The 13,795-nt window shown below is 33.4% G+C and overlaps 1 protein-coding gene across 2 annotated transcripts in view; it reads right to left on the bottom strand.

Moving 5' to 3' along the window:
* Positions 1-1,745: 1,745 nt before the first annotated feature.
* Positions 1,746-13,795, bottom strand: part of CALCRL (calcitonin receptor like receptor) — a 103,164-nt gene continuing 91,114 nt past the window's right edge. For both annotated transcript variants that reach the window (XM_060622299.3, XM_060622300.3), the window contains 3 exons: positions 10,823-11,041; positions 10,627-10,668; positions 1,746-4,903 (listed from right to left, as the gene is read on the bottom strand). In XM_060622299.3, coding sequence (XP_060478282.1) covers positions 4,688-4,903; positions 10,627-10,668; positions 10,823-11,041 — 477 coding nt within the window. In that variant the 3' untranslated portion in view covers positions 1,746-4,687. The remainder of the gene's footprint in view (positions 4,904-10,626; positions 10,669-10,822; positions 11,042-13,795) is intronic.

Here is a 13,795-nt window from a genome sequence, read left to right as displayed (position 1 = left end):
TTTTCTGGGTGATAATGTCATTTTACTCCCTGTTTGGATTATCATTTTTGGCTCTGTCTCCAGCAAAATATTAAAAAGAGTGACCTAGACACTTCTTCTCCCCCATTCTCTCTTTTTATCATGTGATATTACCACTGTTTTAACTGTTAGGTTACAAAATATGTCAAGGCTTATCTCCTTTCTACCCCCCCCCCCCCACACACACACACTTGTTTAGAGCTTTCATGACTATTTATGAAATTTAGAATCATCATGTCTGGTCTCAAAATAATTAACTACCATTATTTTTATTTGGATCATATATACTTACAATGTAGTTTTTAGGGGAAAATTGACATCTTTATGGTGATCTTCTTCTTCAAGAACATCATGTATTTTTCCATGAACTGATTGATGTCTTCTATTGTGATTGTTCGTAGTATTGAAATGTATTTCACTCATTTCTTATTTAAGTTGTCCCTATTTATTTTACCTTCTCTTGATGCTATTACAAATTTGCTCCTTTTTACCCTACTGGGGCGTTTACCTGGTTGTTATATGTGTACATGGGAAATATGTATCTGTGCACATTTACTTTGTGTGTTGTTATATTTCTGAATTCTCCTACTGCTTAGAATAGCATTCAAGGGGTGTCCATAGCTATCATCTCACCCCTTTTTTACTTTAAGTGTATTTATTTATTTTGAGAGCGAGAGAGAGGGAGAGGAAGAGGCTGTGCACATGAGCTTGGGAGGAACATAGAGAGAAGGAGAGAGTGAGAATCCCAAGCAGGCTCTACACTGTCAGCACAGAGCCTGACGCAGGTCTCAATCCCACAAAACGTGGGATCATGACCTGAGCTGAAATCAAGAGTCAGAGACTTAACCGAATGAGCCACCCAGACACCCTCATCTCTCTTTATATATATGTATATATGTACATACATACAAATATTTATTGTACTTATTGCATGTGCAACATATTGCTTTCTCATTATATAGTCAAGATACATGTTAGAGTCAGTGAAGTGCCTTTTCTAGTACTTTCTCATGCATCCTTTTAGGTTATCTCTACCTTTCATTATTTTGAGCTATTTTACAGATTTGTTAGTTGCATAAAATTGATAATGATGTACATTTATTCTCTATTATAGAAATACATACTAGTTATTCAATAGAACGTAACTGATTATTGCCATAAGAATAGAGCATCTATTTATAAACTCATTTCAACATATCTTATATTCTTCTATACACGTGATACTTGAATTTTTCCATGAATTGTGATATATTGTTCCGTCAATAATGAAAGAACTAACCAAAATCTGGGACACGTTTTCATTTTATATTTGTGAGTCATGATTATTCCCCCTTTTAAAATTATCCCTAAATAGTTATTTTCCTTCTTTTTCTTTCCTCTGTTCAATACAAAACTACACAATGGAACATAATGGAGAAAGGAGAGAAATTCCTGTACATTTTCCTCTTTCTGGGCATCCTTTCCAAACTTCTTTCAGCCTAGAAAGGAATTTGAATACTTATTTAGAATTTTATTTCTTTAGAGTTTTCTAGCTTGAAAAACAAATTCACAATTTTTTTCAAATTCATAATATTTAAAAAATTGGTTTATGGGATGTTTTACTGGTTTATTGTAGATTTTAAAGAGGGCAAAAGAGATATAGTCATTGATTTTAGTAGTATTCCACTGACTGCTATAAACAGTTATGTGTATAAATTATTCAACACTTCAGTACACATGCGTGAAAATCAACTTTAACTCATAACTTTAATATTTTCATACAATCAAAAAATAGAGATGTACATTAAGTAGATATAATATGACTTATTTTAATTGATCAAAATATCTCGTTTGTGACTTACAGATAAAAGAAGTGGTGGTTTCTATTAGCAGGTTAAAACCAAAAGACAATGAAGTTCACACTTAAAATTATTAAGCCAATAAATACAGCACTACACCTACCACTAATACTATGTACACACTGCGTTACATTTGAGCAAACACCAAATTCCAGAATGGATATTTTATGAATGAATTCACTGGAAAATAACTTTAGAAAATGAAAAAGGACAAACTAGAATTTTTTAATTAAAATCTGACTTACACAAGTACTTACAGAAAAGTAGCAGATCTGTATTCTGAAAGGTAGAAATTCCCCAAATTAGTGTTTAGCTACCCCAAAAATTTGGTTTTAAAAAGTATTTGTTTTATCTTTTCTTTATAAGTAAGATATAAAGGAGATCCTAGTTATCACTTCAGCTTTAGAGAAGTCTAATATTTGAAAATACTACTTGTAAGAAAATATGGCTACAAAACTGAGTAATTATTGGATGCCTTCATCTAAAAACTGTGCACTAAACAATTGTGAGCCATAAAAGAAATCTGATCTAAATTTAATATGATAAAAAAACAGAATAAAAGAAACACTGGAAAATGACAGTAAAATTTTTACTGTAATGCTGATGGAGAATTTGACAGAATTTTCTACTGTCATTTATGGTTGAGACTTGACAGTTTGTCTGGAAGAATGTGGAAATATGTGAGCAGTATGAAGCAAAGGATTTGAATCTTTGAAGAATAAGTAGCTAAAAAGTGAGTTTATTTAAAGGAATTTTTGTATTATTTAGACAGTGGCAAGTCGAGAACAGCCTGCATTCCTTCCTGTGACAGCTTGCTGTAAAATCCATAGATTTAGAAACAAACGACAAAATCTTTGCATGTGTACAGATGAATTATAACTATATTGACCAAGCCATTTAATCTGTTAGTTCTTACTAATTTAGATAATTTTCCTGGACAATTACAAATGACTTCAGAACTCACAATCTATTGACAGTTAAGAAAGAATCTATGATTACTCAGTCATTAGTTTAATCCATTTTAAGCAAATTGACACACTAGAAAAGCACATATGCATAGTAACTTGTCCTCCTCAAATTGAATTTTACTAATTGAAGGCATTTTTGTTTTTCAGAAATTCCAGTGGAAAATAACATTAGGGGAACAACTGAATCCCATTTAAATGTCACTTTAATTCATTAGCAAGGCTTTCTTCCATCTTAATTTAATTACTCCCGAAATGTTCTGACAATTCTTCTTCACTGATGTATTCAAGTCTTTCACTGATTTCTAGTATCATATTATCATAGTAGCTCTAATAAAGCATTGTGATGATATATATGTATATATATTCTATTCCTCTAATTTTTTAAAAAGTCTGAACACTCCCAAAGCCATAAATGTTTATGCAGTAAGCGTCAGAAAAGTAATATTTTTAATGGTGTGAAAACCATAAGAATGGCAGATTGGCATTTTTTACGATAGGAATCCATTAACGTTACTGGATTAGAATGCAAGTTCATCGTCAAAATAAAAGGAGAAATATGTCAAACATACCTATTATTAAGGTATGAAAGCATCACCTAAGCTAATATAATAAAACAATGGCTTGATTTTTTTAAATAAATATTTTATATCTTATCATAGATATTTCTGTTCTCTTGGTTCTCAAACAAACTTCTGATGCTGGCATCTGGTTGTCTTTAAAATATTTACCAAATATAGAATTCCAGACTCTATTTTATTATAAAATCAGCCCAGACACAGTATCAGATATTAACATGCATACATTGTTACATTATGTATTTGTTTTTTTAAAAACTTACCTAGGTTGTACACATTTGATTTCAGACTATAAAATAGAATAACAGAGTATTTACAAGCTTATTTTTCATAACAAATTTTTTTTTACAAACTTCCAAGAAAATAAGAAATCCTTCACTGATTTCCTTCATGTAAAATAATTGCCAGTTTGTCTACACAGTAGAAATGGAAGGGGCAAAGTTTCTATTTACAGATACAGGGAAACTGATTCCCTCCCACTTGTGTAGTAAGATAGGAAAGTAGCTGACAAGGATGTTTTGTAATATCAACCAAGATATCCCCCTGATGATGCCAAAGTAGGATTGTATGTCTGACATACTATTCGTCAAACCTCAAAAACAGATATGACATTGGATATAACTGTGATGTATCAGCCAATGAGTAGCCAATAGCAATTCTACTCTATTGCTTTTCTTGGGGAGAAGTGGGTAAGCCAACAGAAATAATTACCTCTTTATGCAGTCCATTTGAAAGGGTAAATACAAAAAGGGTTAGAATACCTACTTGGTTAAAAAAAAAATCAACTGCACCAATGAATATGGGATGAAGATTTTTAAAACAAACAAATGAAAAGTTAATTTTCCCTCTAAGTCTATAGGCCTCAGCTAGGCCTGTTTAGCCAACAAGAGTAGAATCACGCCCGATGCGTATATGAACTTTACAGTCTTATTCACATGTGAATTCGTGCAGTGGTGTACTAGAGCTGGCACACACCAGCCTACAAGAGTTGACTGTCCTCATCTTTTCCCAGTTTCACACTCGGTGATGTCAGATTGGTAGACCGAAATTAGCCCTGGTGGGAATACACCATAGAAACTGGAAAAACATTACAAATCAAGGGTTTTTTTCCCCTCCCAAAGGGCTAGTTGTTAAACATTTAACAAAATACTACTGAATTGATGTGAGGCGTTTCTTTGTGGTATTCAAGAAATTCATTTTATACTGAAGTCTTCTGGTTGTAAAGTCATGGATCCAAGTCCTTGAGTTAGGAGTGACCCAAAATAGTTAAACAGTATTCCCTCTATAATCAATCATATAACTTTTCTGGTTTTAAGACAACATTTTCAATATCGTGGATGCTTTTTCCATTTAAGTGTTCACTGGGACAGTCATGACTGTATCCTGTACCATCACTGATTGTTGACACTGTGTAAGACGCACTGCGAAGAGCATCTGAATGGGAGAAGCTGTTTCCAAATTGGATTTTATATTGATTCCAGTTTCTTTTCAGAATTGCTTGAACCTATCAATCAAAAAGAAACAGAAAGGACAAGAGCAATCCATTATCTGAAATAAAGATACTGTATTTAAAAGTAAAATATAATAATTTATGTAAAACTTTAGAAAAACCAAAAGCATTGATGTTAATTAGTGAATAATATTGCTTTTTTTTAATTAAAACATTAAATTGGAAACATTAGGAAATTTACAGTTAGGAAATTCGTTGCCTTGCTCTTTATTTTAGATTCCCTCGATATTTTTTTCATGCCTTATCTTTGAAGCTTTAATAATGCATATGAATGTATTATGGTCAAACAAGTAGTTAATCCAGACCCCCTTTTGTAAGATTGCGTGTGTAACATTTACTTTTATATCAGTATCTTAAATAATAGAATGAGAAGATAATTAGTAAGAGTATAAAAGAAGAGAGGAAGTATAAAAGAAAAAGAAGTTAGGGAAACAGGGAATATAAATCATCATCATCATCATCATCAACAGCAGCAGCAACTAGTTTTTACGGAGTGATTAACACATGCCAGGTATTGTGCTACATTCTGGAAAAAAAAGATCAGTGTTTTTGTCCTCCTGAGGCTTACTAGCCAGAGGGAAGAAAGCGTTCAACAGGTAATGACAAATGAGATGAGCCTGTGAAAACGTTTAGGAATGTTACCACTCCACTTTTTTTTGTTTTTGGATCTCCCTCTGACTGGATGAATTTGATGTTAACTGGCTTCCTTCTTCTCTAAAGCTAGAGATCAGGACTTGTAGGCCATATATAGTGACCTAGGTTTGAATCGAACATGAGACACAAAGGTGATTTTCTTCATACTGAATCAGTGAGTGGAAATGAGAATATTCAAATACATCTCCAGTTTGGCAACCTGGATGTTTCCAGGTGTCTGATGATTGGGCACACTGGTGTGGGACTCTGCTCCTAGGTTACGAGTGTATTAGCCACATCCCTGTGACCTAATCCAGATCTGTCCAAAACATGTGTAGCTTTGAACTGTCTTCCCCACACTATCTACTGCTCTTTGACCCTTTGCTTCCTCACAGGGAATTTGAGCATCACTGAAAACAACTTTCCAGTCATCCATGTACTAGAAACATACTCATGCAATAATTGTTTAACTTTCTGCTAATATATAAAATTCCCCAACTTTTCATTCACTGTAATCATGTGTAAAAATTAATATTAAACTTTAAAATAGGATGGCTTAGTTAAGTCTTCATTGTTTTATATAATAGATCAAGAAAACTTCTCCAAATTATGAACAATCTATTACTAATAGCTATTCCCAGGAGATCTTTTAATGAGAGAACTCAGTGGGATACTTCAAAGTCCTTTGAGTCTCCTGTTCTCTGTCACTTAAAATGGACATAAAGTTTTACTGTCTCACTTTATGTTTTAGCATGTAGAAAAACAGAAGACACAAATAGAAAGTCAAACCGTTTCTTTTTTTTAGTTTTATTTATTTATTTGAGAGAGAAAGAGAGAGAGAGAGCATGAGCCGGGGGTGGGGGGTGCAGAGAGAGAGGGAGAGACTGAATCCTAAACAGGCTCAGCAGTGTCAGCACAAAACTTGATGTGAAGCTTGAACTCATGAACCATGAAAATCATGACCTGAGCCAAAAACAAGAATTGGCTGCTTAACTGACTGAGCCACCCAGGGACTCCCTAAAGTCAATGGGTTTCTTTAGAATTCCAAATGAGTTACTAAAATTTCGGGTAGCTCTATTGTAGAATTTAAAAATTATGTAATTAGAAATGCAATAAATTGGTTTTAAAAATTGTATTTTATGAAATTCACAACCTCAGGACTTTCCAGTTTATTTCTTTATATATATTCTTCAGGACTTTCAAGTTTATTTCTTTATATATATTAACTATGTCGGAAAGGAATAATTTATATTCGTACACAAATAAAGAAATAAAAGCCTTTATGGGACAATGAATATATTTATCTTGCAAAAAAAATCATATTTTGTTTCCCTCATGGTTTAGTAATGTCTTTCTTAATTCTCCAAATAGCATATTTAAATTAAAGCAATTTAAAATAGGGGCACCTGGGTGGGTAAATATCTGTCACCTTTTGGTTAAGCATCCAACTTGTGGGTTCGAGATCTGTGTTGGGCTCTGTGCTAACACCTCAGAGCCTGGAGCCTGCTTATGATTCTTTGTCTCCCTCTCTCTCTGCCCCTCTCCTGCTTGCACTCTGTCTGTCTCTCAAAAATAAATAACACTTAAAAAATAAAGTAATTTTAAATAATATCTGCATACATAATGTCTTCAAGAGCATAAGCAAACAACAGATGAAAATGGTTTTAGAATGTGCCTTTTAAATATTCAAAGATTTACAACAAAAATGACGGGCAGATTATCTAGATATTCCTGATGGGAATTGGTTTTGATCCTTATTTTATGCTAAATTCATTTCTCTTCCCTTTGCTACTAAATGATGGATTGACTGAATACCTTTCCTATATAGTTTCTGTTTGAAAGCAAATGGAAGGTAGCTATATACAAAAGATTCTACATAAATGTTGGGAAGAAGTTGACAAGAAGAAATATCATAGCTGTGAATGTATAACTTTTTTAAAAATGAAAGCTTAAATTAAATTCCAACAGCCAAGATGCCTTTTGAAATATCTGTTTGCTCTTGAAATATCTGCTTTGATTACAATCATCACCCTATTTCTTCCTTGCAACTAAATCATCAGAAAAGCCATGAAAGGTCAATTTCCTGAACTGTGGGGACATTTTTACTGAAGTTAAAAAGTGAACCTAATTAAAGACCTATGGGCCTTGTAGACTTCCTTTTGTTTATATTATTCTCTATAAGGACTTAAGTTTTTCATCTGCTTCCTCTAATATATATCACATCTATTCAACAGAACATTAAAGTGACCACTCTTAGTACACTTTTAATGAAAAAATTATGATGGGAAGAGATAACAAGGAGAATTGACATTGGAAGGGAAGGCGTTAAAGATATGAAAATGTTTTTTATTGCCTTACACATGAGTATTATATAAATAGTAAACCCCACTGTTTAGAATATAACCTTACAACATTATATGCCCATTAGCGCTTCATAAGGAAGCTATAACTCCTTAACCGAAATCAATTAAAAAATATTTAATAGAGCTTCATATAAAAATGCTACCTAGTTTTCATTAAAGAATGTAGGTTTGATTATTATCGATAAATCTTTTTGTTCACTTTATAAAAATACTCTCAGGTATTGTTTGATTTACTCCTGAGGCAAGGGAGGGCCCTTCTAATGACAAGAGCTCTAGTTTGTGCTAACAGTGCACATTTTGTCTGAGTGGGCTAGAGATGAGATGAATGTGGCCTGATAATTTGTCAAGCCACCATTATTTAGTGAGAAATGCAAATAGGAATATTTTGGATAAAAAAATACATAAAATTGTTACTTAAAAAGAAAGAAAGAAAAGAAAAAGATAAAGACTAAGCTAAAAGGAAGCTATTTGACCTCCCGTGGAAAGCAAGAAGGAGATTTAAGCTGGAGCAAGTGATTTTAAGAAGTACATGACATAGTTGGAACAACACAAAATGAATTTGGCAGCTGTGTCATCATGTTATGAGAGTGGGAAAAACTAAGAGGCAAAAGGACAAAAAAGGAGGGATTGTAGTATTTCCTAAGATGAGAAATGAGTCATCCACAAATAGAGACTGCATTTTGAGAGATGAAGAAAAGGGGACAGATATTGGAGATGTTGTAAAGAACCAAAGGATTTGGCAACAACTAGGCTCAAAGATTTTGTATTATTGTAATTTTTTGCTGCCAAAATTTTCTCAGTTTTAGGACATGGCAGAAGATCAAGGTCTCTGTCTCTTTTGCTTACACAGAAAGAGTGCAACAAGATTGTTAGGCATTAGTTTAGATATTCCCTGGGCAACCTTTCCAAATAAAAAGGCCAATTTGAGATTGATTCCAAAATGATTAATGCTCCTACGTGTATATATATTTTTGAAAATAAATGACTTGAAAGATCTAATAAGGAATCTATAATGTACTGATAATCTGTTGAGGGTGGGGCATGGTGATAAAATTTTAGATTCCTAGCCTACACTAATCTTTGTGAGACTTGTGTAAGGAACTTGCTTTTTTTTTTTTTTTTAACTCCTTTAATAAAGTAGACACCAAGACTCCAGAAGGTTCAGAATATTGCCCAAATTATTATAGCCAGGAACAAAGTAGAATCTTGGGGGTTTAAATGCATTGCTGTGTCTGTGCTTTTATTCTACACTGCTTCCTATCACAAAATATTCTACTAGTGATTATGTTTTGTACACTTAAAAATTACCCTTTAGAATAACATGTCATGTCTCTGCAGATGCAGAGGTGTATTGTTCATATTCCATGCATGTTCTTTGGCCTGTTGTCTATTTCTTTCTCATCTACCTTTAACTGTAAAATCCTATATTGGCAGCAAATAGGATTGTCTAATTCAGTTTATGCAGTCATAAATTTATAGAGGTACATAATCAATGCTATTTGAATTATATTATCAAAACAAATGATTTCTCTATTTTTCCTAATTTCATATTCTATCTATGCTTCTCATCTACTTCAGAAAGAGTCACCATTGTCTACTATATAGCAGAAGCACCATGGAAGCACCACCTAAAGATATGAAATATAGCCTCCCATGTTTGACAGTTCTACACTCCAATATAAATAATTAAGTGAAATAAAAATTTTTAAAAATCAATTTGATAAAATCAAACATGAAATTTCATTATTTGCTGAGAAAGAAATAAATTCTTGTTAAGCAAAGAAAACCAATATTTTATAGATTTTCATGACATGTACATGATTTCCAATGTTGATTTATTTGTAGGAATAGTTCTCATAAAGTTATACCAACTGGTTGACATGGTTCCCATCTGAAGCTTTGTGATAAGCTTCACAGTTACCAAGTATTTGAGTCTCACTCGGTGGCTCTCTAGATTTCTAATTTTGCTGAGTTTTCCAGTCCTCTAACAGATTAAAACTTGTCCGGTAGATTAAAAACAGATAAAGAGCTAAATCAATATAGCTCAAACCACTGAGCCATAACACCATTCATATGCATAAGAAATATGGTACCAGTTTGTAAAACACCTGAAACTTTCCACTTAGGGAAGCCTAGGATAAAAATGTTGAAATATCCAAGAGCATGTTGCCATGTTACAAATTAGAGCATTCTCTTCTCCGAAGTTTTCTAACTTACTGCATGTCCTCCCTGCATAACTGAGAGTTTAATTTTTTTTTAAATCTTTTTGTAACCACCAGAAAACTATTTTCAAAGACCACATTGTGAGCTAGGCAAAACAAAAAAAGAGAGAAAGGGGGGAAATGAAAATGAGTCAATTCTATTTCATATTACAGTGTATGTTTTATGAGGGTGTGGATTGCCTAGCACTGGACCTAGGACAAAGGCCAGACTTAAAAAAGATTTGTTCAAATGGTAGGTGAAAGACTAGATAAATCAAAGTAAATGATAGACTCTTTTAAAGTGAGGCTGATTTTGCCCTACTCTTGAACTCCAGTATGACCCAAGCTTTTGGGTAGAAGAGTTACATCCATGAAAAGAGATCCTGTGGTTCTTTTTCCTGATCAAAATGGAATTTGAAGGAGTTGTTCCTAGGGAATGTGTGATTCTCTCTCTCTCTTTTTAAGGAAAAGATACATTGCAAATATAAAATGATAAAAGGAATAAAAACAATCACCATACCTCTCCATTAAAGAAGCAGAAAATTGTAGAAACCAAAAGACCCTGTAAAAGAAAAATAGAATTTTCTGACTCCAGATGGAAAAGATACATTATTTGTAACCAACTTGCTACGTACACAGTTAAGACTAAAACCAAAGCCACATGCAATTTAATACCAAATTTCACAAGCTGCCTTCCTGATTCAAGAGCACCATACCTGATAATGCATAAGGATGTGCATGATGTAATCATATATCTCCTCTGCAATCCTTCCTTCAGGTCTCCACGGAAGCAGCACAAATTCAATGCCAAGTAATGGCACCAGGATAAGTGTAGCTCTGACAGCTTTCATGTAGAGATTGGATTCTGCTTGGTGAGTAACTTTTAACTTGGTGATGAGAACACGTACAATGTTTAATAGAAAAAAAAGATTCACCTAAAAAAATAAAATGACATCATGAAAATTATTTCATATTTAATATTAAGAAGCATTTTTGAAGGATCCTTGAATTTATAAATCTTAGATTCTTTTCTTTATTTTTTTTTAATGTTTATTTTTGAGAGAGAGACAGAGACAGAGTGCAAGCAGGGGAGAGGCAGAGAGAGAGGGAGATACAAAATCTGCAGACGCTAGGCTCTAAGCTGTCAGCACAGAACCTGACGTTGGGCTTGAACTCATAAACCATGAGATCATGACCTGAGACCAAGTCAGATGCTTAACTGACTGAGCCACCCAGGAGTCCCAATCTTAGATTATTTTCAACGTACAAGAATATGTTCTACTACCAAGAATATATGTCCAATATATTAACTTGTATTTCTACAATTGTGATTTATTAATTTAACAAGTACATCAACTTTAATGGGCCTAGACTTTAGAAAAATAAAATTACGGCAGAATTAGTGTAGAACACCTTCAGTTAAATAATATATGAGAGTTTTTATCAATTCATTTTCTTATGTAATTTTTTAAAATTTCACTGTGGTCCAAAAACTAAATCTTTTCAACATTTTCAGCTCAAAGGAAATAATTGTTTATGACAAATGCTAATTTTTTAAAGTGTCTCCTCTGTATCACTGTCCATACTGGAACTTTCCAAATACATATTCTACCATAAAATAACCATTTTCATCTTTTTGGTTCCTTCTTCCTGTGTTTCTTTTTGTAGCAATAATCTTCATAACTCCCCAGTATAGTATCGTAAGCTTTTTTATCATTCTGAGGAGGCTGGTCACACACTAAATCAGCTGATGTTCAACCCAGATAATCCTAGAGATAAAATAATTTTGGCATCCCACAGGGACTTTTGTTAATTTCTTTCTGTAATTACATATTTGCTGTGTGTTAACAACTTTCCCCAAGACAAAACATTCTTTTTGAAAGGGAGACATAAAACATCAAAATACAGCAAGGATAACTAAGTTACTCAGGCAATGGACAGAGTTCTACTTTAATATATCTCTCTCTTTTGCTCTCTCTCTCTCTCTCTCTCTCTCTCTCAGGTTGAATACCACTTTCTTATCTTCATTTAAGTCAAAATCTTTTACACTTGACTATTTTTCTCTGTGCCCATATTTATGCCTTCCATAGGATTAATGGCATTAACTCCAGAAGAGCCCCTCAGGACTCTTATGCTATTATGCTATGTTCTCTTTCCTTTTTCTTCACCCTGACTTCTAGTATCTGTGCTTTAATAATCTAAAACTTTTAAGCTACATACATACATACTTTATGTCTGCATACTTTAATAAGTTGGAATAGTAATTATAGTATCTCATTTAATACAGAAAACAGTGAACAAATGCTTTTGCTGATTTGAGGCATGTGTTATGAAAATAACTGGGCATAAAAATATCCTACTACTATTCTTAGAGAATCTAATGGAACATATGCTCCAAAGATATACAGCTCACTACAATCCTGATGGAAACACATCTATGAAAAGTAACATGAGTTATAGACACAGGAATATCTCTGCTAAAGACAAAAGCAGAATAAGCCATTTCAACAGGTGTAAGAAGGAAACATGACAAATCAACACATCAGCTGTTATTCCACCCTTCTTAATATATTCCCTTCCTAAATACTCATTGTTGTTTAAAAGTGTTGATTAAATGGAAATCAGTACCAGTCCGTAGAAGAAAATATAATAATGCCCTTTATCTGCTTATAAATTTAGAATATAAAATATTTTATAATCCTTACAGAGAAAATCATAAATTATAAAATCAGTAGAAATGCTGCAATTTAGGTGTCCATTAAATGAAAATTTCTAACTGCAAACTGCTTCTCCAAAATGGCAAATCTAATTTAAAATGTGAAATGGGAAACTAGAAAGTCACCCTACTTTATTTTCTGCAAATACTCCCATTTATTTTGAATAAGAATAGAACAAGAATCTTCCATTTCAGACGAACCAGGTCTAAATCTCATGTATCTTAGCGCAAAACTAGTTAAGGTAAAGAAAAGAAACTTGTTTTTACCCCAATATGCATAAAGATGACATAGCTGGTGTGCACAACAGGACATTTTCATATCACGGTACCACCCTGGGAAACAGGGTGCATCAGCACCGTAGCTGTTGGAGGATTCCTGCAAGCCATTCCGATAGTAGAACAGCCAGCAATCACTTAACTATGTACTGAACGGACTTAAATATCTCTCACTAAACACAAATTAAATGTATCCCCTCTCAGCTTCCCTTTGGCAGGATCTCAAAAGTGCTGTAGCCACTTGAATTCCACCCAGCTCAAGGGGAAATGTGACAGGGGAAGTCTGAGTGGAAAGAAACCGATTGAGGTTGAAATATTTTATTTATAAAAAATGTACTTAAGCATGTGACCATATAAACAATTGCTAAGTCCCCTCCCAAGACCTTGGAATTGGCCAGAACCAGTGAGGAGCCCTCGAAATTAAACAGACAGAACAATTTATCCTGGTAGAAAAATAGGCTCCTGCTGTTTTGTTAAGCCAAGAAAATGGAAACTGTTTTATGCAAATAATGTGGATTTTCACTTCCTTTCCTACAGAGTAGATGGGTTATATTTCTGTGTGATATTCTACCCTAGCTGTACCATCTACTCTTCCCTCCCAAAATTGATGTGGAGAGGCTTTTCTAAGGATTTTGTTAGTTACGATTACATTTTTCATTTGCTAAGGTTCCTTTACTTATTTCCTGAACCTCTCTGA

Source organism: Panthera onca, chromosome C1 (assembly GCF_046562875.1).
Source record: "Panthera onca isolate mPanOnc1 chromosome C1, mPanOnc1 haplotype 2, whole genome shotgun sequence".
Classification (NCBI taxonomy): Eukaryota; Metazoa; Chordata; class Mammalia; order Carnivora; family Felidae; genus Panthera; species Panthera onca.
This window is presented reverse-complemented; position numbering and strand designations above follow the sequence as displayed.